Below are 27393 nucleotides of genomic sequence, written 5' to 3' on the forward strand. Positions count from 1 at the left end.
CCCCAGGAGAGAGTCGGGTGCCACCCCGCCGATTAGCAGGGCCCCCACCCCACCCCACCCCACCCCACAGCCCGCCGCGTGCTTCCATTAGCGGCGCACATCTGCGCCTCCCAGCAGGTATGGGCCCGCTGCCGGGGCGGGGGGCCGAAGGGGCACGGCTTGTGCTCAGAAGGGGACTTTGGCTAGGGGCTTGCCCCGCTCCCTGCCGGGCCGGCGGCCAGCGCCGAGGGGAGCCCCTTTTTCCTTCCGGGCCCCCTAGGTTAAAAGGCGGATCCGCCACTGGCCTCCAGGTGGCTCCGCGCTGCAGGAATAAGCCCGCCCTGGCAGCGCTGCCGGCCCCTGAGTGGCCCTGCCCTGCCCTGCCCTGCCCTGCCGGGAGGAGGGGGCCACCCCTCCCTTCGCTAGCTCGCAGCGCCCGGCCGCGCAGCCCGCATGTCTCAGGCGAGCCCGGCCGCCCCGCTGGGGCAGCTCAGCGGCCTGCCCGACAGCTCCCCGCTACTGCGGGCCGCGGCGGCGGAGCTACGGCGCCGAGCCGAGGCGGACCGGGGGCAGCACTGGCCGCTGCCTCTCACCGACTCCTTCCTGCTCAAGTTCCTGCGAGCCCGAGACTTCGACCTGGCCCTGGCCTGGAAGGTAAGCGGGGCTGCAGCAGGGGCCCAGCGCCTCCCCCTGGCTGGCTGGCTGGGTGTGCGCGCTCCCAGGGGCCCGGACGGGGCCTGATCTCTGCTGCTGGGGCGCCGGGTGCCTAGCAGTGGGTGCCCTGTACTGCCAACGCGGGCTCTGCGCAGCGGAGAGGCGAGTGCGAGCCGCCTGGGTCGGGCGCAATTGCAAGACTTAAGGTAACACGCAGCAAAAGGGGCTAAGCCCGGCTCTCGCCAAGAGCTCCGGGGGGTGGCTGGGCAGACGCCTGTGGGGAGCCCTGCTGAGGTCAAGGGGCCACTCCCAGTGCAGGCTCAGGGGCTGGTCTGAGTGCTGTGATAGCTGAGGGAAGGACATGGCTGTGGCCCTTAGTAGGGATGGGGACTGTAGAAGTTGGCTTGGTAAGGGTGCCACCTTCCAACTGGCAAAGCCTGCCAGGGCTGCGCGTCTCCCAGAGGACGCTGTGGAAGTGCACAGAGTGACTCATCACTTTCTGTCATTTCACGCCTGTAGCACAGTGTCCCAGGGACAGTCGTGTTCCTCTGGAGCTGTAAAAACAAGGAGTCGGGTAGAACCTTGGAGACCAAGGGCTGTGTTGGGGCATAAGCTTTTGTGGGTAAAACCCACTTCATCAGACGGACTGGACGCTTGGAGCGTGTGTTGTCCAGCCTACGTATTGCAGAGCTTTCCAAGTTTATCTTCTCCCTAATTTCTTCCATGTGCTCTGTGAGGCAGGATGCCTGGGGTCACCTTTGCTGCAAAGGCCAAGGTCAAGGCAAACTGGTAAAGGGAGAGCAGATGCTCTTCAAGCTGGTGATTATCATGAAATTTAAACTCTTAAAATCAGTCAAAACTATGCTCCCGTTCAGCATTCCCACTAAACTTCTTCCATCCATGAGCAGATTTTTTTCTATGTGCAGAATATTTTTTCTGCATACTGAGACATGTGCAAATGTGCACCATCAATAGAAACAAAAAACTTAGCTCTGCATACTCTAGTAAGCACCTGGGGGGAGGTATCTGAATCTCTTTAGTGTCCTCACAAGTGCACAACTTACAGGGAGAACTTTTCCTGATTCCCTTCCTCCTCCTCTCCCTTCCCCATCACCTGGATATCAAGAAGTTAAAAAAAAGAAATCCCATAGCTGCCTTTTTTGTATTCCAGTTCTCTGGTTCCCATTCAACACCTAGGTTTAGTAAGTTGAGGAGTTGTTTTAAAAGCCTTAAAACTGATAAACTAAACAGTAATAAGTTACCAGGACCAGATGGTATTCACCCAAGAGTTCTGTAGTTTTTAACCTGTTATTTAAATCAGCCTCTGTTCCAGATGACTGGAGGATAGCTGATGTGACAGCAGTCTTTAAAAAGGGCTCCAGAGGTGATCCTGGCAACTACAAGCGAGTCAGTCAGACTTCAGTACTGAGCAAACTAGTTGAAACTCTAGTAAAGAACAGAATTGTCAGACACGTTGATGAGCACAATTTGTTGGGAGGGGAAGTCAACATGGCTTTTGTAAAGTGAAGTCGTGTCTTACCAATCTATTGGAATTTTTTGAAAGGGTCAACAAGCATGTGGACAAGGGGATCCTGTGAGTATAGTGTACTTAGATTTTCAGAAAGCCTTCGACAAGGTCCCTCACCAAAGGCTCTTAAGCAAAGTTAACTGTCATGGGATAAGAGAAGAAGTCCTCTGTTGGATTGGTAACTGGGAAAACGTCAGAAACAAAAGGCAGGAATAAATGATCAGTTTTCAGAACGGAGAGAGGTTAATAGTGGTGTCCCCCAGGGGTCTGTACTGAGACCAGTCCTGTTCAACATACTTATAAATGATCTGGAAAAGGGGATAAACAGTGAGGTGGTCAAATTTGCAGATGACACAAAACTACTCCAAATGGTTAAGTCCCAAGCAGACTGAAGAGCTACAAAATGATCTTAATACATTGGATGATTGGGAAACACACTGGCAAATGAAATTCAGTGTAGATAAATGCAAAGTAATGCACTTTGGAAAACATAATCCCAACTATGCATGTGAAGTGATGGGGTCTGACTTAGCTGTGACTGCTCAAGAAAGAGAGTCATTGTGGATAGTTCTCTGAAGACATCCATTCAGTGTGCAACAGCAGTCAAAAAAGCTAACAAAATGTTGGGAATCATTAAGAAAGGAATAGATAAGACAGAAAATGTCATATTACCTTTATATAAATCCATGGTACGTCCACATCTGGAATACTGTGTACAGGTGTGGTCCCCCCATCTCAAAAAAGGTATCTTGGAATTGGAAAATGTTCAGAAAAGGGCAACACAAATGATTAAAGGTATGGAAAGTTTGCCATGTGAGGAGAGATTAATAAGACTGGGACTTTTTAGCTTGGGGAAAAAAGATGATTAAGCGGGGATATGATGGAGGTATATAAAATCACGACTGGTGTGGAGAAAACAAATAAGGAATTGTTATTTACTCCTTCAACACAAGAACTAGGGGTCAGCAAATGAAATTAATAGGCAGCAGGTTTAAAACAAACAATAGGAAATATTTTTTCACATAACACACAGTTAACCTGTGGAACTCCTTGCTGGAGAATGTTGTGACCACCAAGACTATAGTAGAGTTTAGAAAATAACTAGGTAAATTCATGGGGGATAGGTTCATCAATGGCTGTTAGCCAGGATGGGCATGGACTGTGTCCCTAGCCTGTGTTTGCAAGAGGCTGGAAATGGGTGACAGGGGATTGATCACTTGATGATTACTTGTTCTTTTCATTCCCTTTGGGGCACCTGGCATTGACCACGGTCAGAAGACAGGATACTGGGCTTGATGGACCTATGGTCTGACCCAGTATGGCTGTTCTTATGTTCCCATATACAAAGTGTTCTTCTGGTCCTAAATGAGAGGAGAACCTTATTTGGGTTGGAGGCCACCAAGCCACAGAAAATTCAGTGAGGGGCCATACAAAGTGAGAAGCAAAAAAACCCTGCCTGATGTGTGCCCCCCCCCAACTTTACTCCCCTCATGCTCCAGCCCCCCTGGAACTACCCCCCCCCAGCCTCTGGGATGTGACCAGAAATGAGGGGTTCAGTGTGTGGGAGGTGGCTTCCTGGGAGTGGGCTGAGGAGGTGAGTGTGTGGGGTCTGGGTGCGAGATAGGGTGTAGGAGCGGTCTGTGTGTGCCAGGTCCGGGTTGGAGGGAGGATGCAGAAGTGGGGTCTGGGTAGCAGGGTGTGTGAGGACTGGGGACCACTTAACCGCATAGCTCCTTAGCGGCATATGTGGCTCCATGCCTCACCACTCCCAGGCACCATGCCCTGCTGCTCCCCTTGGCTGTGAATCCAGCCAATGGACGCTGCAGGGGAAGGAGAAGCGGCAGAAGCCTCCACATGAGCATTCCCTGCACTGCCATTCCCTCACCTGGCCCTAGAGAGTCAGCCACATTACCAGGGCAGTATGAATTTGTATCATACCCGAAATAAAACGCTACCAGCCAGTCCTTTAGCGTATAAAACTAAAGGTTTATTGTAAAGAAAAAAGAGCAAAAGAGTTAACTGGTAAATCAGACACGCACATACAAAGACTTCAAAGTCAATATATCAGGTTGTTGGCAGTATTGGTGAGTTTGCTGGCTTGAAAGTCCCTCTGAAACTACCATTCCCTGTTTGGATGGGTCATTCAGTCTTTTGTTTAGAGCTTCAGATTGTACACAAGTTACTCCAGGGGTAAGAAACAGGAGCCAAGACAAAATGGAGAAGATGCAGCTGCTTTTCTTTTTTTCTTTAATAGGGTACGTCTACACTTATGGGAAGATCAGTGTGCTGGCAGTCAATCTTCCAGGGTTCAATTTAGTACATCTAGTGGATCCATGCTAAATCAAACTGTCATTGCACCACCAGTGCTCCTGGCAGTCATGAGGAATAAGGGAATTTGATGGGAGAGTTTCTCCCATCTACCTCCCACTGTGTGGAGAATGGCAAAAATTGATGCATTAATTCCAGCTATGCAATTCTCCTATCTGAATCTGTGTACCTCAAATCAGTTTTTATCCCCTGGTGTAGACCTGGCTATAGTCTCTTTTTGCCATGCAGATTGTGTTTCCTCATTTCCAAACACAAGCCGCCCAGGACATGGCATGGAAGCCATAGTGTTCTGTATCTACAGGCATAACCGTGCCTTGCTGTTGACTCATAAAGTACCTCTCTTGGTTCCTGTCAGAGAGTTCATTGTATAGTTGCTGTCCTTTAATGGGCTATCAAGCAGGCTAAACAGGGTTGATACCAATGTGTCTGGGGTGTCATCCAAAAACATAACACAAGTTTGGAAATTTATACATATATGCACCCTACACGAGGCTGTCCCAAGGGCTGTACAGGGCCTGAGGCAAACCCTCCCTCCAGTGTCCCAAGTGCAGGGCTTAGGACACCCCCTGCAGCAGGCTCTGTTTTCCCAAACCCAGCCCCTGCTCTGTCCCCTGGCCTCCCTCCCCTGAACAACGTATCCAGGAGGAGGGCCTGGTGTGGCAACATAGGGGGCAGCTCCCCCAACACCACTAGGGCAGCAGGAGTCAGTGTGGCCCAGCAGCGTGCTGCACCTCACCATGCTGTCTTTTCCCAACCCGCTGTGCCTTGCTTCTCTGCGGCAGAAGGAAGTGCAGCACTCTCTGCTTCCAGCTGCCACAGAGAAGCCAAGTGTAGCAGCCAGGAAGGGCGGCAGGGCAGGGCGGGGCAGAGCAGAGCAAACTACTGGGCCGTTCCAGCTTCCACTGCCCAGATAGTGAGTACAGAAGGTTTGGAGGAGGAGCGTGCCTGCTCCCGCTGCACCAAGACCCCGGAACCCCCGTTTCAGGGGTCTGCAACCAAAATAGTAAGAAGAGCCATTTTTTTTTTTTTCCAAATTCAGTTCCAAAATCAATCCTTCAAGAGCTGCAATACATGTGAATACGTGGCAGTCCTTAATGTAATTAATGTAAAAATTCATAATGTATAATTAATAATAAAATCCCTGTTTTAAGAGCAGCACACACAATGATTGGTACCAGTTAGAAAGTTTGTTACTTTCACCCTTGGACTCTTCAGCAGGAAGGAGCAAAGTTTGCATCAACCCTCTGCCCCGCCAGCTTGGTCCACAAACCAGTCCACCATCTCCAGGCTTAACTCCTCTCAGCTCCAAACCTGCCCCCACATCCCCAGGATTAACCCACCTCAGCCAATGAGCTCCTCCAGCTGTGCACAGGGCAGCTTCTCACCCTTGTAGTGGGAAATCTTGTACGGCTTGAATTGCGGATGTCCCTTGTACTGGCATGTGCACTCGTGCTTGGCCAGCAGGAGGTGGTACTGCTTGCTTAGCTCTGACTCCCAAATCTTACTCTTAAAATGCTGGCGAGACTGCATGCCCTGACAATTTAAACAAAGACTCCAAGGGTAGAAAGAGAAGGTAGCAGAACAATGTTTTGTAAAGGATTGCAAAGGGCAAACCTGTATGAGTAGGAAAGGGCTGCATCTAAACGGAGTATAAGCAGGGACTTGTTTTCTTTGGGCTGAACAGAGAAGTCCTTTGACGCAGAAGTGGTGCATGGGGTGTAGCGTGGCCTGAATACACAAACAAGGAAGTTTTTTTTTTTTCTCCTATGCAACTTCAGAAAGGCAGCCGGCAGGATGGTCATCAGCTGGGGAATAACACTGGCAAGGAAGTCAGTTGTACCAATCAAATCATTGATTTTGTTGACACCTGTGTAGTAACAAATCTCCCTCTACCCTGAAGAATATGGAGGCAGGGGTCAGATATTACTACTGCAATAATTACAGTGATTTGCATCAAACTACTTTATGGAAGAAGTCTGTATTGGTGCTTCTAATTCAGTATCGGTGCTTCTAATCTACAGATAGGTGCATTAATTCTTAACTTAAATTGAAGAGGATTTGACTGGAGACTCCCTCATTCTGAATGAGTACCCTCTCCCTAGCCTACAGCTTACAAGGAGCACAGTATTGTCCTTTTCCAAGTATTTGTAGCATCAGAACTTTAAAACATTGGAAGATTCTGGGCTCCCGCTGCTCTAGGACAATGGTTCCCAACCTTTTCAATAAGATGGCTTGCCCACTTTTTCAGCTGAATTGATAGCTAATAAACATTGCTTCTCCCTGCCGTCCCCTTTCATCTGGTATGCGGGCATTTAAACCATGTCCCAGCTCCAACTGGCCTTGCCCTCCCTCTCCCCTTGTCACAGCAGGGAGCAGGCTACCCTGCTGCTTGAGCCCCAGCTGGCGAGGGGTCATAAACTTCCCCCTGTGGTGTCTCTGCGAAGAGCCGTGCTGAGGGGAAATTGATGAAATTTCAGGTCAGACTTGGACAATTCTCACAGCACACCAGTGTGCCGCGTCACACCAGTTTAAAAACTGTCCACCTTACTAAAAGAGGAAAGAGCATCTTTGAGGGCAGGCTTGCAAACCTAGTGAGGAGAGCTTTAAACTAGGTTTGTCGGGGGACGGTGACACAAGCCCGGAGGTAAGTGGGGAAGGAGGAGGGAACAATCACGTGGGTTTCCTGGGTGAAGAGGAGAAAGTGGGCCAATCGGCCCCTTCTCTAAGATGCTTGTACACTAATGCCAGAAGCCTGGGGAACAAACAGGAAGAATTAGAGGCCCTGGCACAGTCACACAAGTACGAGATGGTTGGAATAACAGAGACTTGGTGGGACGATTCGCATAACTGGAGCACGGTCATGGAAGGTTATAAATTGTTTAGGAAGGACGGACAGGGGAGAAAAGGAGGAGGAGTTGCGCTCTATGTGAGGGAGCAGTATGATTGCTCAGAGCTCCAGTGTGAGGAAGGAGAAAATCCAGTTGAGTGTTAGTTGAGCTTAGAGGTGGAAGTAACAGAGGTGATGTTATAGGCTGCCAGATCATGGAGAGGAGATGGATGAGGCTTTCTTCAGGCAGCTTAGTGAAGCTTCCAAATCACAGGTCCTGGTTTTCATGGGAGACTTTAATCATCCGGACATTTGTTGGGAGACCAATACATCAGCACACAGACAATCTAGGAAGTTTTTGGAGGATGTTGGGGGTAACTTCTTGGTACAAGTGCTGAAGGAACTGACCAGGGGCTGTGCGCAACTTGACCTGTTGCTCACAAACAGGGAAGAACTAGTAGAAGAAATAGAAGTGAGAGGGAACTTGGGCTGCAGCGACCATGAGATCGTAGATTTCAGGATCCGGACAAAAGGAAGAAGGGTGAGCAGTAACATATGGACCCTTGATTTCGGAAGAGCAGACTTTCTCTCCCTAAGAGACCGGATGAGCAGGATCCCTTGGAAACAAAGATGAAGGGGAAAAGAGTTGAAGAGAACTGGAAGTATTTAAAAGAAGTCTTACTGAAGGCACAGGAACAAACGATCCTGCTGCTTAGGAAGAAATGCAAACATGGTAGACAACCAGCTTGGCTTAACAGGAAAATCTTTAGTCAGCTTAAACTCAAAAAGGATGCATACAAGAAATGGAAATGTGGACAGTTGACTAAGGACAAGTATAAACATACGGCTGGAGAATGCCGGGCAGTAATCAGGAAAGCGAAAGCACAATTGGAACTACAGCTAGCAAGGGAAGTGAAGAGTAACAGGAAGGGTTTCTACAGGCATGTGAACAATAAACAGGTTATCAGAGAAGGTGTGGGGCCATTACTGGATGAGGGAGGTAACCCAGTGACAGATGATGCAGGAAAAGCTGAAGTACTCAATGCTTTTTTTGCCTCAGTCTTCACAGACAGTCAACTTCCCCAGGACTGTCCTAGATGATGCGGTATGGGAAGGTGGAGGGCAGCCATGTGTGGGGAAGGAACAAGGTCTGAGCTATCTAGAAAAACTAGATGTGCACAAGTCCACGGGTCTGGATTTAATGCACCCCAGGGTACTGAGGGAATTGGCAGAGGTCATTGCTGAACCTTTGGCCGTTATCCTTGAAGACTCTTGGAGATCGTGGGAGATACCAGATGACTGGAAGAAGGCAAACGTAGTGTCTGTCTTTAAAATAGGAAAGAAGGACGATCCAGGGAACTATAGACCTGTCAGCCTTACCTCAGTCTCTGGGAAAATAATGGAGGGAATCCTCAAGGAATCCATTTTGAAGCACTTGGAAGAGGGGAAAGTGATCAAAAGTAGCCAACATGGATTAACCAGGGGCAAGTCCTGCCCGACCAATCTGATTAGCTTCTATGACGAGGTAACAAGCTCTGTGGACATGAGGAAGTCAGTGGATGTGATAGACCTTGACTTCAGCAAGGCTTTTGATACAGTCTCCCACAACATTCTTGTCCATAAGTTAAGGAAATATGGATGGAATCCTTGGACTATAAGATGGATAGAAAGCTGGCTTGATGGTCGGGCCCAACAGGTAGTGGTCAATGGCTCAGTATCTGGATGGCAGTCTGTTTCAAGCGGAGTGCCGCAAGGCTCGGTTCTGGGGCCGGTGTTAGTCAACATCTTTATTAATGACCTGGATGAGGGACTGGGTTGCACTCTCAGCAAGTTTGCAGGTGACACAAAACTAGGGGGAAAGGAAGATATGTTGGAGGGCAGAGAGAGAATCCAGAGGGACCTGGATAAATTGGAGGACTGGGCCAAAAGAAATCTGATGCAGTTCAATAAGGAAAAGTGTAGAGTCCTGCACCTGGGGCGGAGGAATCCCAACCATTGTTACAGGCTGGGGACTGACTGGCTCAGCAGCAGTACGATGGGAAGGGACCTAGGGGTTATGGTGGATGAAAGGCTAGATATGAATGAAGAGTGTACCCTTGTAGCCAAGAAGGCTAACGGCATACTCGGGTGCATTAGGAGGAACATTTCGAGCAGATCTAGAGAAGTAGTTATTCCTCTTCATTCAGCACTAGTGAGGCCACATCTGGAATATTGTGTCCAGTTTTGGGCCCCCCAGCATAAAAAGGATGTGGATTTGCTAGAGCAGGTTCAGCGAAGGGCAACAAAAATGATTAAGGGTCTGGAGCACAAGACCTATGAGGATAGGCTGAGGGATTTGGGCTTAGAGGTGATTTAATAGCAGCCTTCAACTTCCTGAAGGGGAGCTATAAAAAGGAGGGTGAGAAACTGTTCTCAGTGGTGTCAGATGGCAGAACAAGGAGTAATGGTCAGAAGTTGAAGAGGGGAAGGTGTAGACTGGATATTAGGAAAAACTTCACCAGGCGGGTGGTGAAGCACTGGAATGCATTGCCTAGAGAGGTAGGGGTTGATCCTGCTTGAAGCAGGAGGCTGGACTAGATGACCTCCTGAGGTCCCTTCCAGCCCTATGATTCTGTGAAAACCACTGCTCTAGGACCCTGTCACTAAATCTTCTCCTGTAAGTTTTTCTCACAACAGTGGCTGGCTATTTAGATCTGTAAAGAGTGAGACAAAGTATTAATAACCTTACAGACTGCAGTGTCTGGTTTTTGTTTTGTTTTACCAGTGATACGTGGATCCGAAGCAAGACATCGTAGTCAGTTTTCTCCTAAATGCTCACTGAATCAATAACAAATATAGGAAGATTGCTGTGGAAAATGGCAGGGTTGTGATGAAATAAACTTAATCGTTGCCATGTTGAACACTTTCCTAAGCTCACTTGAGAGTCAGCTATGTTGTGTTCTGAGGTGATACTGCACTAAATAGAAATGCCACATTTGGGGCCCTATTGCCTTGCCATGTTAGGCATTCTACCAGCAGAGTTATCAGATTTCATGGCAGATAGGAGTTTGACATTTCTTATCTTTGTGCAGGTTAAACACATTCTGGAAAATAAGCTTCCTGTTTGTCTTTTGGGAGTGGGGAGGCTTGATGGGGGCAGGGCTGTGAGTTAATTACATCCTTATTGTTTTCCTTTACAGACTTCCTCTTGCTATTCTCATTGATTCAAAAGTTTCCCTCACTTGGAAGGCTCTGCATAAGTCAACCCTTGTGGTTCTGTTCTTAAATTCCTGCCCTTCACCTTGTGCTTTCTGCTGTGCCCAAGCCAAGCCTCTTCTCTAGCTGCTTCCATTACATCCATTCAGACAAGGAAAACGACCCACTGCTCATACCTGTCAGCAATAAGGCCTCTCTTACTCTCTTCCATCTCTTTAATTGGAGCTCAAAGTGGCCAACTGCTAGCATGCAAAAAGTGGGATACAATTTTTCTAGTGCCTAACAGAAGCATCTATATACAGGTGTTGAAAATAGGTGAGTTGGGACTCCACAGTTAGCTAAACAATCTCCATGACAATTTAGAAATGTTGACAATAGATCCTTTTCCTACTGTGGTCACAGCAACCAGTATAATTATGTATTAATTGTTACCTCAGATACAATAACTATTCTTCTGTCCTGAATGAGTGGGTCTTGCCCACGAGACCTCCATTACCCAACAAATACATTTATTAGTCTTTAAGGGCTACAGAACTGCTTGGTTTTGTGTGTTCCACTCTTACGTTTTTTCTACAAACCAGATGGGAACCTGTTATTTATGGGGTTGCTTGGCCCTCTTACACCCGCATTGACACCTGCAGCTCTCTCTAGCCAGTGTATAGACTGAGTGCACCTTTCCCTTAGTAGAAGAGAGAGTCCTTTCAAAACTCTCAACAAATAATCTTTGACCCTGAGTCAATTTATACTATGTTAAACTCGAGACTTATTTTAAAGATAACAGCGAGCTATTCTTCAGAGCCTTGTTCAGTAAGAATGATCTGGTTTTGAAGGCCTTAACTCCCACTGCCACTGCATCAAAACTACCCAGAAGAATAAGGATTAATTTGCTTGAGCAAAATTTTCAGGATTGAGCCTTACATGCCTTCTCAAGATAACTCAAAATGTCCTTTAAAGATAAGCTTACACTTCAGTTTTAAAACAGGAACTAAATATTTCAGGAGTAGTCTCATAGTCCGCAAGGAGTCTCATTAAAATCCATGGAACTGTTCGCAAGATAAGATGTTAGTTAGTGTGAGCAAAATAGTAGGACTGAGTGCTTGGTGGTTTTTAGCTACAAGTAGCAATAGATGGAAGTTGTATCCGACACTAACTCATGGCATCTCGAGTTATAAAAAAGATTAGTTATACCATCTTCAGTGATTTGTAGGGAAATGTTCTGGCCAAGTGTAATTTGACTTTGTGTCATTGATGTTGCAGGTACACACGCTGCTGATTTTAAATCACGGCTGGCTGCTGTCGCTAAAATATGCACTGGCAGGAACATTTACTGATAGGGGGCTTTACTAGATAATGGACAGGACTGTGTTCCCCCACACCCTGGTTCCTACCAGCAGCACCCAGGTTTTATAGATTTTAATTCTCGTGAGCAGAACCCACTAGCTATATACAGTAGTTGTCCTTTTTAATAGATTAATTTATTGAAAATTTGTACACAACTAATAGAGGGGAAAAAAGGCAGAAATTAAAACTTGTAGATTATGATAAGGGATGTTGCAATGTTTGCTGCTGATTTATGCTTCTACGCATGAAGGACAACAGAAAAAAGTACACTTAGTGTTGCCAGTTCATTTTTTCAAGCGTGACACACAGTGTTCAGGATTGCATATCAGTGCACTTTGTAAGGAGCCAGACATGAAGTAAAATGAGCATAATACTAAATTCCAGACTGCTGTTTACCAGAAGAGTGACTTGCTAATCACGTCTCTCTCAATTACCAGTAGCTTATTTTCTTGCATACTACAAATATAAACACCCCTCATAAAACTCTCTAAGTATTATTAGCCTAGCCTAAGAGCTAATTTATATACTTAATTACAACTCTTAACAGTTAAAGCTGGTTTGACTGTGAATTGTGTGGTTCAGGAATGATCATTTGCCACCTTTTATACGGTGCTCAAGAAAGATGAGCACTAATGTGGTTAAGATCTTTAGTCACTACTGAATAAATAATTTTGGCAAATGTGGAAAGGTATGTGACTGGTAGTCAATGTATCTCTTCCTATAGAGGTAGTACTTGCTGGGTCTACTAGAGGTGGTACATCTGGGTTTTTTCCATCAGTTTCCTTCTTGACAGTTTAAGATGCCTTTCAAATAGACTAACTTCATAAGAGGAGGGGGGAAAATATGCAGCAAAATATATTGTCTAAAAAGACAAAGGACAACTTGAAAGTGGAGGAAGCAGTAAGAAGTCAGTAATCTCTCGGTAAACATTCCTCTTTAGCTTACCAGTAGTAACAGAAGAGGAAGGTTGCATTTTTACCTTGACTCTTTCATAGTCATCAGTTCAAGATCCTGGAAAAACTGGTTAGAAGAGTTAGATTCTTGCATAGAAGTGAAGAGTAGGAAAGCTTATACTTTGTGCTACTTTATTGGCTATTATAATAGCCCTGATATTAGGGTGCTTGAAAAATGGGATGAGAGATCTGGTAGGGTTACTCACGAAGTTAATTGCTGCAGAAGAAATGTTTTTGATGTCTTTGAAAATGGGATAATTAGATTTGTTTTGCTAATCTGAGAGCACTAGTAACAAACGTGATAAATATGTAAGGCCCTACCCTGGCTGCCTGTAGGAGCTTTTATATGTGCAGCTACACAGAGTATTTTAAATGACGTATATGCTAGAAAGTGTGACAAATAAGAAATGAATTTGGTTCTGTTGGATGAGCAACAAATACTGAAATAGTAACTGAACTAGCAAAAAAAAAAAAATAGTTTGAGGAACTGAGTTAGGTACCAAGCCTGAACCAGACTTCTGTAAATGTTTGCATAGAGAAATAATGGGAAATTTCTCATAGAGGAGAATCACATTGCATATAGAATGGAACTGTACAGGAAGCCTCAGTCTTGCTGGTGTACTGGAATTGTGAATATCACCTTCTTGGTCAATGTGATTAGATAAGGTGAGTGTGAAACCAACTGCAGAATGTAATGGGCAAGTAAAATATTGTAAAGAAGTGGGATATAAAACAGAGTTTGTAATCAGGTTGGAACAGACTAAGCTGTGAAGCAGCCCTCAGAAGGGGGAGTTGTATTTACCTTTTGTGTTGCTCTGTCATTACTTAATAAATACCAGTTAGGCTGAATTATTTCACGTCCGACCAATTATGTAAATGAACCTGCTAACAATCTTTGTCTTTGAAAATGTACTGTGTATGTGCCAATAGCCACATCCTGTTGCAGTGGTTCAACAATCAGTCCAGTGGAATTATTAATAAAGGTTTGTGTCCGCTAATATTGCTTCATACACTTTTTTGTTCAGGAATTTCTCTTGTGTGTCATCTTAATTCAACATGCCCCAGAATGACCCTGGCATATTATCAAGTTAAATTAGGACTCAGTTTACAAGTCCGCTTCTATTTGTTTTGTGTAGAAAATATTGCAAAAAGGATATTTTACTGATCTACCCCTGGCATTAAGTGATCATTGCCGACCATTAACAAATTGGGTTCTAAAGTCACTGTTAACTCGGGGCAGAAAAAGACCCAGACATCATTCTCTGTCACTCAATGGAAAGCCAAGGTCCCTCTCTCTCACATCCCCTGCAACCCCAAAAAGGTGCCTGTTGTCTGGTAAAATGGACAGTTAGGAGGAAGCCTTCTGTATGGGCTGCTTCTGAACTAACTGTAGTAGTCTTTTTGTTGCTTCTTCCTCTGAAATATCTGGTCCTGGCCCCTGTTGGAAAAAATTCTGATCCACAGGCGTGGTCCATTCTGGCAGTCGCTCTGCTGCGAAGATTCATTTGCTGAAAGTAAAAAATAAAATAATGAAGCACTGGAATGATGGAAGTTCTAACATGTTAATTCTGTGTCTTGTACCCATCTCTCCAAGGTACTGGTTTTTTTTTTTGCCTTTTGACTGGATTTTTTTCTTTTCATTTCTACTGATGCTCATCTGACAAGTGCTTCTCTTCTCCTCAGTTACTGAAGAACTATCACAAGTGGAGAGCTGAGTGCCCTGAATTAAGTGCAAATTTACAACCTTCCTCTGTTCTTGATCTCCTGCATGCTGGTTATCATGGAGCCTTGAGATCAAGGGACCCACATGGCAGCAAAGTTCTTGTTTATAGAATTGGTAAGTAACTTTTTCTTTGTGGTTGAAGCCTTGTCTGCACACTCTTTTGTATACCAGTATAACTCTCCTTTGGTTGGGGTGTGATTTTTTTTCCTACTGATGTAGTTAAATAGTACAACTTCTTAAAATGATACAATTTATATATCCCCTGTGGACACAGGCATGATAGTAAACCACTGCCTTCATAATATGTAACAGTGTCCTCTCCAGGTGCGAAGAGGGAGTTATGTTACTTTAACCACTTGAAGTTAAATTGGTACAGTTTTTGTGTGAAGACCAATACTTACTGACTGGATGTGAACACAATTGGCATCTGGATTAAGTGCCCAATTCTGTGACAAGGGTTAGAAACCTGTTAAAGTTCAGCATTAAGCCCAACATTTTGGTAATGTTGGGTAGATGCACATGGCTGCCTGTGTGCCTATTTAAGAATCCAACTGACAGACACCTGAAGGATTTTCAAAACTTTTTGGCTACACCAAAGTTGAGTGTTCTGTATCAAGAACCCCCTGAGGCCATATGATCTGGTGGGTGGGTTAAATAAATAAATACATTTTCCCAATTTGCATTTTCAGAAGGACTCGCTGAAGGTGCTATACAGATTATCTAATCTAATCTAAACCAGGAGGTGCAAGTTAATGTGCTCAGGCAGCAATGTCTCCTCAAGTCCTCTAGGTACCCTTAACATAGGTAGCATGCTGGTGAAGAACTCTCACATATGCTTTGAGAGCTGGATAGAAGAAAAAGATATTTTGAGGGCTGTCAGTATTAGTGTATATTGCAAAGAGGCTCTGAAGCACTTGCTTAAATGCACTCTCTGGTGACATAGGTAAATACACCTTTAATATTAATCTATCCCATTTAACATAACTGAATAATTTAGTGCTCATTTCCTGTTGGCCCTGCTGTGGGGGAAGCAGGGGGGAAGGTGCCTGGCTTTCTGTCATGAGTTATTTTATTTAGCATCCTACCATTATTATTTTTCTCTGTTGCAGTAAGGATCAGGCCCAGACAGTGCTAGAGCCAAGCCTTGTCTTCACAAGTTAAAAAGGGCAGTTTTAACTTGTTCAAGTCTCAGGCTACATCTACAGTAGCTCAGAAGATCAATCTGTTGAAGGTCAATCTTCCAGGGTTCATTTTTGCGTGCCTAGTACAGACATGTGAAATCAACCTTTCAGGTGTCACAGTCAACTCATGTACTCCTTGAGAGATGCGAGGAGTAAGGGAGGTCAATGGGAGAAGCTCTCTCTTTGACCTTGTTCAGTAGCTGTGGCCAAATACAATAAACACTCGAGTTACATGGGGGTTGTGTTCCTGCAACCTCCACATAACTCAAATTTTCATGCAAGTCATGGGGGAGACAGGAATTAGGCTCCCAGAGTGGTGGGGAGCTGAGAACTAGGGGACAGCCTGGTTCCCGTCTCCCTGCCACTTTTGGGACCCAGGAAACTGACCAACCATGAGCTGGTCAGTTTCCCAGATTCTGCAAGTGGCAGGGAGTTGGGAAACCAGATTGCCACTTGGTTCCCAGTGCCCCACTGCTTGCAGGACCTAGGAAGCTGACCAGCTCGTGACTGGTAGGTCCCACAAGTGGCAGGGAACTGGAAACCAAGTGGCAGCCTGGTTCCCGGCTGCCCTGCGCTGGTGGGAGCCTGGAAACTGACCAGCTGGCGGGATCCAGGAAACTCCCTGCAGCATGAGGCTGCAGCCCCATTCCTGGCTTCCAGCCACATGTACATGATTACAACTAGTAAATGTTGACTTTATGATGCTATGTACACCTCATTGCAAGACAAGAAAAAAGCTTTTGCATTAGAAAGCATGAGCACATAGCATTCTCCATTATGAACTTCTGGCTAACTTCAGTTCAGTTAATCTATATATTTATTAGTTATAAAAATGTAGTATGTCTTTTTAATGGGTACTCGGTAAACAATTATATTTTTGAATGTTTGCAGTGCATAGGTCTGATTTCAGTTGAACTCACTGAAGTCTGAGCAATTTTACCAGGTGTCCCATTTTTGGTATAGGCAGATATGGTCATTTTAGCCTAGTGCAGACAAGACAGTTTATCATCTTAACATGTTGGTTGAGGGGAAGCCTTTGTGTTTCCCTCCTCGATATTATGCTCTGGAACTTTGGTTAGGGACTTACCAATTTAATTACTACTGTCGGGGCCAAACGTAAGTGATTCTTGAAACAGGCGTTGCAAGATTCTTTCCAGAAAACTTCTCAGCAGGTCGTCTCCTGATAGTAGAAATGAATTGCAAAGACTGAGAGTGATTCAGGGTGGAAGATGAATTACAGGGGTATAGAGTAAATAGCTTCTATGCTGACAAAATTACTTATTACAGAACAGGAGAGGGCTTAAAGGAAGAAAAGGAAGTGACTTAATACTCCGTATTGCTGTTTACTGTATCGTGGTTGAAGGGGGTGCATTAGAAACAGTAACTTGTGATAGTATATGGGTATGCAGTATCTGTGTGGTAATGCAATACAGTCTATTTATTGTTCAGGACGATGGGATCCAAAGATATTTACAGCATATGATGTATTTCGTGTAAGCCTTATCACATCAGAGCTCATTGTGAGAGAGCGAGAGACGCAACAGAATGGAGTCAAGGCGATCTTTGATCTTCAAGGGTGGCGGTTTGCTCATGCATTTCAGATCAGTCCAACAGTGGCCAAGAGGATTTCTGCCGTGCTCACGGTAGGTTTGAGGTGTAATTTTAATGTGTTTATTGCAATGGCTAAAATATTTCTATTCTAAATTACATACCTGTTCCTTTTTATGTAGGTCCTTGCTGTGGTAACACAGCTTGAAAGAACAAAATGGTCCTCTCCAGATCTCTTAAAAGTGAGATGCACACTTGAGTGTTTTAAACCTAAAGTTTGTTTGATTTGCCTTCCATTTGTGTTTATCTGGTAGTGAATATCCTTCAAATTTTAGTTACATATTTAAAATGCCAGTAACTGCAATAAGAAATTGATACTAATAAAGCCAATATCTAATATTATGTGGAGGTGAGCAACTAGATGGTATCTGGCTTTGGACTGGCAAGGATTTGGGTTAGAGGCTGAATCAGAGGCAGGTTGTTGATCTTTTGGTACAACAGCCTTGACTCTTCTGGTATAATTTCTACCTGAGAATTTCATTAAATGGGCTGGCATCATGCAGCTTCTGCCATCTTGAACAGAGGAATTATCTCATGGCTGATGTCACTAGGAGAGAGTTCCCCTGCATCTGAAGCAGTGAACTGGTTCCTGGTAACTGTAGTATTTGTTTTGGATGGGAAAAGAAGGTGCCTGGTAATTCCAGAAAGTTGGATCCAGTACCCACTGCCAGAAACTTTTGGATGTCGGTATTGGAATTTACCTTTTTGCTTTTCAAACTTTTAAAAGTATTTCAGATAAGGAATTGGAGAAAATAAAACTAAAATGTGTGTAGTACTTAAACTTATTATCTATATATTCATCCCATCTTTTTATAAGTTGGATTGATATTTTTTCACACAGACATTTCTTCTGTTTGTGCTTTGCAGTTCAAGTAAGATCCCTTTTTCTCACTGTGGTATTTAAAGTAATACATTGGTTAAGATTTTAAAAAAATGTAATTTCCTAAATCTGTATCTGAAAACATTACAATTTAAGAGCCTAACTTTCAGCTCCTTGTTTTTTAAACTTTATTTTCTCTTGCACTGCATGAACAAATATGAGGACACAGAGAGAGACATTAATAGCAATGTAGAAAAAGAAAAATAGCATAAAAATAATAGGGATACCTCTTTTTGACCCAAGCAGCTAGCTCACTTTCAGGGGGCTGGGGCTGGGGCTGTTCCAGATGGAAGCAAAAAAAAATATAGGTTTGGTATTCTCTACAGGGAATGTACGAAGTCCTGCTCCTTTGATCACAGTAAGAGCTAAGAAAAAGACAAGTTAGCTTACGGTCCCAAACCTCACTAGCTAGGAGACCCAATAACACTCTCTCTCTCTCCAGCTTTCCCTAGGATCACACTGTTCCCAGGTTACTGCTTGGCTTTTTTAGACTGCCCACTTTTGTCAGGTGTGAAAAGGCACACCCCTGATTGACACATGTTTCACTGACAGTCACCAGTGTCGATTGGTCAGTGGGCAATGCTCTCCTGCTGAAATAATTGCCAATGCTTGTAAGAAGTGTTTTTCAATTGAGCATGCAAGAGAGCTCTCTCCTGCCAACATAGGGTGACTACCTGGTACCGCAGTAACACGTTAAGATCTGTAGTGTAGGCCTAGCGTTAGGCTTTGGCTACACTTGCAATTGAATGACAAAACTTTTGTCCTTCGCATGTTCTGAAACCCTTCCCCTGAATGACAAAAGTTTTGCAAGTATAAACACTGCTTTGTCAGCAGGCACGCTCTGCTGCCCACAAAGTGAAAGTCGCTCATGGGGATGAGACATAGTTTGTCAGCAAAAGTGCCAACAAACAGCATTCACACCTGCTGACTTCTAGTGACAGCATGTTGTCAACACAGCCTTAGTCTTGTGCCTCAGGCTCTCTGTTCTCATCTGTTTTTCATTTTATGCGGATAATCTCACCCGTCTGGTTACAATACCTGTAGATTCCCCATCTCACATGGTGCTAGTTTCTGGGAAGATTCTGCTAGACCTCATTCTAGGTATAGTTTCTTAAGTGTATCTTGCAGTTATCTTTAACGACGGGTGTGCTCAGTGTTGGGTTAACATAAGGGCAAAAGAGGCAGTTGCCCCAGAGCACTCAGGTGTGAGGAATCCAAGGCTCCATAACTCCATTTTGTTTAAACAATTTGCTCTAATGGAACAGAAGAAATGTCATCTCAACCCTCTCCTCTAGTCCAGAGTCTCCCTCTGCAGCCTGAAACCCTCATCCCTGGGTACACCCCAGAGCCTTCCTCTCCATGTTGGAGCCCTCTGCACTAGCCCTGAGCCTCCACGCACATCCTCAGCCCCAGCCCCAACCCCAACCCCAACCACACACTTCCATATGGGTGCATGTAACATAATTCATTCCACACATGCATGAAGAAAATTAAAGGGAACGGGAGAGATGGAGCATGAATGGAGGCTCTTCTCCATTTAATGCATGAAATTGTGTTTGAGTGCTGGCCATGCTTCCTTTTAACCTCTAAAGCTATTGCACTTGTCTAATGAATTTTCAATCAGAGTAACATTTGATATTCTCTGTAACTTGTAATTTTTTTTCAGTGCCCCAAGAACAAAAAAGTTTTACAATACGGGTGAGCCTATACACCTGAACCTCACTAATCCACAGTTGTGTATGTAATCTGAGAACCCTGGTGGTTCGGACCCTGCATAGCTGCAGCTCCATACTGATGGTACCAAAACAATTTAAATGCAGTGCAACAAAACAAAAACTACACACCAACTGTACTGTCTAGCACAAATTTAACTTGTAAACATGAGACATGGCAGAGCACTGTACTGTATAATTAGTGGTTTTCTGCTTAATTATATATGGCAATAATAGTATAGTAAAGATTCATTTTATGATGCATTGTATGTGTACAGTACTCTAATGATTTGTACATACAAAAGCTTTAGCAATACTTCGTTTACTCTTCATTATAACGAACACTCATTGTCTAGAAAAGTCCATAGCCTGTTTCCCAAGACTACCAGATTAAAGAGGTTCAAGTGTATTCCCATTTGAGGCAAAACTCCCACTGACCCCAGGTTTTGGTTCTATGTGACAAATCTCATTCATTTAATTTGTGTATAATTTGACTTCAAAAGCCATACTAGTTAATTTTAAAAACCATATTCTATTAGGTTGCAGTTACACTACAGTGGATAGAGTGCAGCCACTCAGGAAAGCACTCTGCTCTGCTGACAGAGCAGCTGGGCTGCCCAGCTGTTCTCTTGACAGAACAGGCACCCAGAGGCATAGCAAACAGGGTTGCCCATTGTTCTGGATGCTGTCTGATGAGAGAAGGCCCTCCCCCCTTCCCCGCAGTACATCCACACAGCCTTTTTGTCAACAGAATCTGTTAACAGTAGAGTTGTGCCTCATGGCTGAGAGGCAGAACGCTTCCAGCAAAAGTACTGAGTTTTGCCAACAAAATGCATTTTGTGTGTGGACTTTCCACCAGTTTTGCCCACAAGACTGGGGCTTTGTTGACAAAACTTGCTAGTGTAACTGTAGCCTTAGGCTTTTCAGACTTATTTTCCTCTTTCTTTGCAATGATTTTTAAAGAAAAGATTTTGTTCAAAGTAATCTTAAAAAATGTATTTACAGCATGTCTGAGGTTTTTTTAAAGTTGTTTTGCAAGTCCAAGTCTGTTTTTGACAAATCTGACCCTTGCTACCAACGAATTAGCCAACAATACCCCCTTTGAAAATCTGCCATGTGAATTGTCAGTCGAACAAAAGTCTTGCCTGACTGGCTCTTGTGTAACTTCGTAGCTCAATCCCTGTTGCACAGAACTAGGAGCCTGCTACAAAATAGAATCTAATCCTAAAAAAATGCATTCTGGGCATTCTTTTTGTGCATAGATTTTGTGGTAAGTCCTTGCCCACATTTATGCACCCCTTGTAATGAAGTGACCCGTCCTACTGCAATGAGAGGAATATGTTTAGATGACCACCTTAACCTGTGTTCAAAGCACTTCTCACAGACTTGCCCAGAAGAATACAATATGCCAATGATGATTTTTTTTTCCTTTGTATGTTGGCAGGATTCCTTTCCACTAAAAGTTCGTGGCATCCACTTCATTAATGAGCCTTTATTCTTCCACCCAGTCTTGGCTCTAATTAAGCCCTTTCTCACTGACAAAATAAAGCAACGGGTGAGTGAACATAAATACATATTTCTTTTCTTTTACAATAATAATTTCCATTTGGATCCTGGGTCCTGCAGGTCAGAGCATTGAGTAGGATAAATCAGTTTTTTTGTATTTTCCACTTGTATAGAACTTTCAGTAGGGGACTCTGTAAGCACTGTGCAAATATTAATGATTTCAGAATTGCAATACACCTGTGAGGTTGGTCTTACCACCATTTTTACTGATAAGGAACACCAGAGTACCAAGAGGTGAAGTCAGTTGCCCAGAATTACACACCAAGTCTGCAGTAGAACTCAGAATAAAACCTGGATCTCTCTGCTTCAAAAGATGATTCACTCAGTGGCTGCTGTCGGTGTGCACCTCTACAAACATACGGGAAGACACAGGTCTGGCTCTAAAGATCCTGCACAGTAACATTAGGTCAGGCTAAAGGTTCAAATTTCAACTGCTGAAAACTGTTGAGTGACTTTAAAGGAATACATAGCTGTTGTAGGTTATGTTTGAGTATGGCGGCACATCAGGATTTCCAGCAGGACTGCTCTTGCTTGGTTCCATGCAAAAGAGTAGGAGTGGCTAGTTAACAGCAGGACTAGGCTGAAAAAGAGCCAAAGAAAGTGGGAGAATAGAGAACCTCAAGGATGATGAAGCAGAATAGAAGTCATTACAGTCAATGGGGTCAATTACAGTTAGAACCAGGCCAGGTAACCCCAAAGTGACTAGTTGAAGTGGCTTCCCATTGGCTTCAAGAGGAGGTCTTACTTTCTCCAACCTTGAGCACAAGGACAATTAATTATACACTCATTTTATTGTGCTGTGTTAAAGGAAGTTTTTGTGTCATACCTTTGCAGAAAAGCTTGTTGAAATGTTAAGAACTAGGGACCAGAAACATGCTTGTGGCAGGAAGCAGTGTGTGACACTTTAAAAGCGCTGTAATAAGACACAGGAGAGAGAAATGACGACAAAGCTGTTCTACTGTAATAGACATTTTAAATAGTTGACGTTCTTAGAGGTACTGGCAGTGCATGCAGTGTTATCCACAGAAAACATCTGAGATGACTGAGATAATTAACCTATTTAGAAATACTTTCTCTTACATGTTGCCAAACCAGAAATAAGTGTTGGTATCGTATAGGCTACATTTACACTCATGCCTCCCTTTTGAAAGGAGCGTGCAAATCCATAAGATTGAAAATGCAAATGAGGTATGGATTTGCATATTCAGTGCCTTATTTGCATAATAGGGCCACTTGCATCCCAAAAGTGCTGCTTTCAAAAGCACCCTTCTTCCTGAAAAAATGTAGGAAGATGGGTGCTTTTGAAAGTGGGCCTTCCTCTCAAAGGAACCCCATCTACACAGCTGTTCTGCATTTCGAAAGCAGCACTCTCAGAATGTGAGTGGCTGCCGTTATGCAAATGAGATGCTGAATGTGCAAATCCACCGCCATTTGCATTTTGACCCAGCACATTTGCATGCCCCTTTTGAAAGGGAGGGGCCAGTGTAGATGTGGCCATAGAGTTGTAGAAAATCGGGGATGGAGGGGTTCTCAAGAAGTCATCAACTCCAACCCCGTGTAGACATAGGACTAAGTAAGCCTAGACCATCCCAGTGGTGCCCAGCTTGTTGTTAAAAACCTCAAATAGTGGGGATTCTGTAACCTACCTTGGAAGCCTATTCCAGAGTGGAACCACTCTTATAGCTGGAATGTTTTTTCTGATATCTAAACAAAATCACCCTGGCAGCAGATTAAGCCCATTGCTATTTGTTTTACCTTCCACCTGGATTACAGAGTTTCAACATGCAGTTCAATTATGTAGATTGGTCCTTGGTTTCAATGTTTGCAGCAGCATAAGACACAGATCACTGCAATTTCATCAATTTACAGAGTTGTATTTCACCCTGAACTAAGCAGCAAACAAAACAAATAAGCAGTCATGTAGCACTTTGAGGACTAAGAAGATAATTTATTAGGTGATGAGTATTCATGGGGCAGACCCACTTCCTCAGATCTGGACATGTTATCTCCAGTACGGCACTGACAGTTTTATAACACAGAGATCCAGAAAAAGAAGAAATGAACAAGTTAAATATACAGCACTGAAAGCAGGGAGGGGGGAACAGAGGGGAACATAATACTAAGTGTCCTGCCTGAGATCATCATGAATATCAAAGGTAAGGAAACTTTTTTGTAGTGTGTGAGGTAATTGTTATCTCTGTTAAGGCTCAATAACCTCACACCACAAAGACAGTTTCCCTACCTTTGGTATTTGTAATATCTCAAGGAGAACACTTGGTATATCACTGCCCCACCTTTCAGTAGTATGTATCATCTGATTTGTCAGGGTTTTTTTGGTTGGTTGGGATTATTTTTTTTTTTTTTTGGCGGGGGGGAGGAGTTGTTTGGATTTTTTTTTTGGTTTGGTTTTTTGCATCTCTGTTATAAAAATTGTCAGTGCTGTACTGGAAATGGCAGATCTCCAGATCTGAAGAAGTGGGTCTGCCCCACAAAAGCTCATCACCTAATAAATTATTTTCTTAGTCTTGAAAGTGCTAGTTGACTGCTTATTTGTTTTTTGCTGCATAGTTCAGGATGAAATGCAACCCTGTTAGTCTTGAAAGTGCTACTTGACTGATGGTTAATCTGTATTCTAACAAAACATATAGTGCTACCTCTCTGTTACTGTTTAGCAGCAAACACTGAGTTTGGGAGCTCTAGGACAGTAGTGAAGCATGTACACTGTACACTGTGACCAATCAATAAAAGTATTGACAACACAGCGTGTTAGTGAAATCTGGCTTGTTCTTCAGCTCCCACAGCTGAGGGGAGGTTCTTTCCTTTCCAGTTTCTTCACAAACTATTCTGGAGTTCAGGTGGAAGTACATGCATGTTTGTATTATGTAAACTGGAAAGCCATTTTTAAGCATCTTTTTCTTTTTTCAGGTGTACATGCATGGCAGTGATTACATACAGAGTCTAACACATCACTTCCCAGCCAGCATTCTCCCACAGGAATATGGTGGGGATGGAGCCTCCATGGAAGACCTTTCTCAAGAGTGGACTGACTTCATAATGGAATCTGTGGATTATCTTCAGAGTATTTCTGTGGTTTTCCAGTGAGGCAACCCCATCAAAAAGTAACATCTCTGTATTGAGGCAATCTCTCAAAATAGAGCTGTGGTTAATTCCTGGTGTTATGACTGCAGGCAGAGTGAACTTCAACCTCAATTTTTCCATTTAGAATTGACAATACTGTAAAAGGAACCAGAGTAAAAGATCTAGTAGACCATTGTTGGGGGTGGGAGGAAGGAAGATACCATTTTCATTTTTGCTTGAAGAGGAGATGAAGTAATAGTTGCATCCCAGAGCTAATATAGAGATTCATGAGTTTCAGATTGAGAGGGATGATACGCAGAACTGTTTGTAACAGATTGTATATGTGCCCAAAGGCTGGATAGTGCATGTAGGGTACTGCAGAGAACAATAGTTCTCTAGCTCTTTTCTCATGGAGCTCCAATCTGTGATGACTCAATACAAACCATATGCTCAGCTCTTGCATTGCAGCTGCTTAAGTTGATGGACTGACATAAAGAGCCAAGTAATTTTGGGAGCTGCAGGGTGCATCTGATTTGGCGTTAGTCTTTTTGGCTTGAAATAGTGAATTTCTTAGGATTAATATTAGCAGGAAATGGGGCTGGTCTTTGGGTTGATTCTCGTGGACGTGTTTCCAGCTGAGCTTGCACTTCTGGTGAAAACTTGTCAGCAATGGTGGAACACAGCAGCAGCAGCTGGCACAGCAATGAGCCGCACCTATCCGTGCGAGCATGTACGATGGTAAGCTGCTAACATTGCAGAGGGACGTACACCTTGTAAACTTATTAAAGATCATGTGGTTAAAGAAATTAAATTTGAAAAATGATTTTTTTCTTTCCCTGACATCAGTGGTTCTGCTTAGATAAGTTACAAGGCAGCTCCTGTGATGTGCCAAACACCCTTAACTCCTGCTGACGTCCTGTGGGTGGATGTAAAGGGTGCTTAGCAATGCCAAGGACTGGGCTGTTTGTTGAGAGGAAGAAAGTAGGTTATGCTTCATGGACTTGATCACAGAAACAAACTTGTCATGTGGTTTCAGTATTCTCACTGATTGTTGCTCTGTGGGGGCTTGCTGTGGTGAGAAGCCAAGCACCTTCCTTTTTTACCAGGAACTGCTAGGTGCATTCAGCATCTCCCATACCTATGCATTTTGCTAGAAACTGGCAGAAAATTATTCTTGCTTTAAAATGTGTTCTGATGTTGAGCCCAATTCCTCTTCAGCAGTTACAGAAATAGAAAACTTTCCTGACATCTCTGCCAGAAACAGTTCTTAAAGGATGCTAACTAAATACAAATGATACCTTTTAACAGAACGATACATTTTCTTACCTGTGTTACCCAGCAATAAAATAGACTATTTAAACTGAAATGTACTTTGATTTTGTTTAGCAAACTGACTTGCAAGCTCTTATAATTCTTCAATGAGACAGGAATTGTTTGACCTCTGTAGTAAACTGTTCCTTATGGACTCTAATGTTAAAACATTTACAAGAACAGTTTTTGTAATGTCGACTCAAATGTTTATTTTGCTTCTCTTTTATAAATATCAAATCTACTGATGATTCCAAGAACTTGTTGTTTAAAGTGAAGTGCAAGGGAGAATCTGAGAGAGCCATGTTAACATCTCAGTGAAGTCGTATGTAAGATCAGATGATCAGTGATACCACTCAGGCTGTTTCATCTCCATCAAAAGTGCTCATAAAAGAAAAGTGGCAGTAGCTTCCTCCGCTGCTGTGATACACTTTTATTACCAAAGAACAGAATCCTTTTAAAGCTAACACAGAAATAAGAATCTTTTGTTTTTCCACCTTCTCGTGCAGTTTTTCGTATTGTCCTGGGCATCTTTTGTTTGATCTGTAATCTGCTCTAAAACATTTTAACCTTCAAATTAGTCAGAGGAATTTTTCATAATGCTTTGTTATCAGAGTCAGCTTGTGGCATGATACAGTTATCTCCTCAGAAGAAAGAACTTCTGAAAGATACTTATTGCTAATAGGCAAATAGAATAATAATAATAATAATTAATTACATACCAGGAACTTGTATAGTGCCCAGTTACACAACTCAAATTCTAAATTACTGGGGAAAATGTATTTCTATTGAGAATTGGAAGCAGATGCCCTTTAGTATACTGTGTGTGTGTTTTGTTTTTTTTTAAGTTCTTTGAAAAGAAACGTCATCAAAAATTTATTGAAATTAACTGAAAATTCAGTATTTCCAAGAAAACAAACCTTTCTATTGTAGCTATTTTACTTGGCAGAGACAAAATCTATTCTCAGTTATAGATATGGAGCCCTGCTTACTTCATTTGGCTCTCATGCCTGTAAATGAAAGTAAAATTTGGTTTTAGAAGCTGTGGGGCTTTGGTTTTGTTTAACACTAGAGAGTGCTGAACTTACATTGTAACCCTTCAGCAAAAAATCCCCCAGACTCATGTTAAATGGTATTGCAACAGAGTTACAGGTATTGGCAGCTCTCCTCTGGGGTACATGTGATTTTACTTTCTTTATGGGACTCTTACTCTGTTTTTAATGGTTGCACCTGTTGTATCACAACAGAATGAACATTTGATTAGGAGTAATTTGATTTGGATCTTACCTCACTAGTGAATTTTGTCAGGTGCGTGGAAGGGCTATTATTTTACACCTGCAGAAGGAAGATGAGGCAGCTTTGAGTTGCAAAGTATACATTTCATTCCACTGTGACTGAAGCAGGAGTGCCTTTCAAAAATAACTTTTTATAAATGCAGATATAACTTGCTACTGACTGTCAATACACTAAATTGCTTTATAATTTTGTACATGTTCTAATAACTTAATAAAAAGAACTATATAATCTAGGTG

The 27393-nt window shown here is 43.4% G+C and overlaps 1 protein-coding gene across 2 annotated transcripts; it reads left to right on the top strand.

The window, feature by feature from the left end:
* The first annotated feature begins 359 nt into the window (after positions 1-359).
* TTPA (alpha tocopherol transfer protein) lies at positions 360-27393 on the top strand. Of its 2 annotated transcripts, XM_074985756.1 has the most exons (6): positions 360-633; positions 14489-14642; positions 17159-17352; positions 17440-17499; positions 21354-21464; positions 24401-27393. In XM_074985756.1, exons 1-6 carry the CDS (start codon positions 433-435, stop codon positions 24575-24577), a joined length of 897 nt encoding a protein of 298 aa, XP_074841857.1. In that variant the 5' UTR covers positions 360-432; the 3' UTR covers positions 24578-27393. The 2 variants fall into 2 exon arrangements, with proteins under 2 accessions (XP_074841857.1, XP_074841858.1); XM_074985757.1 differs by lacking the exon at positions 17440-17499 and having other exon boundaries at positions 363-633.

The sequence above is a fragment of the Carettochelys insculpta genome, chromosome 2, assembly GCF_033958435.1.
Source record: "Carettochelys insculpta isolate YL-2023 chromosome 2, ASM3395843v1, whole genome shotgun sequence".
Taxonomy (NCBI): Eukaryota; Metazoa; Chordata; order Testudines; family Carettochelyidae; genus Carettochelys; species Carettochelys insculpta.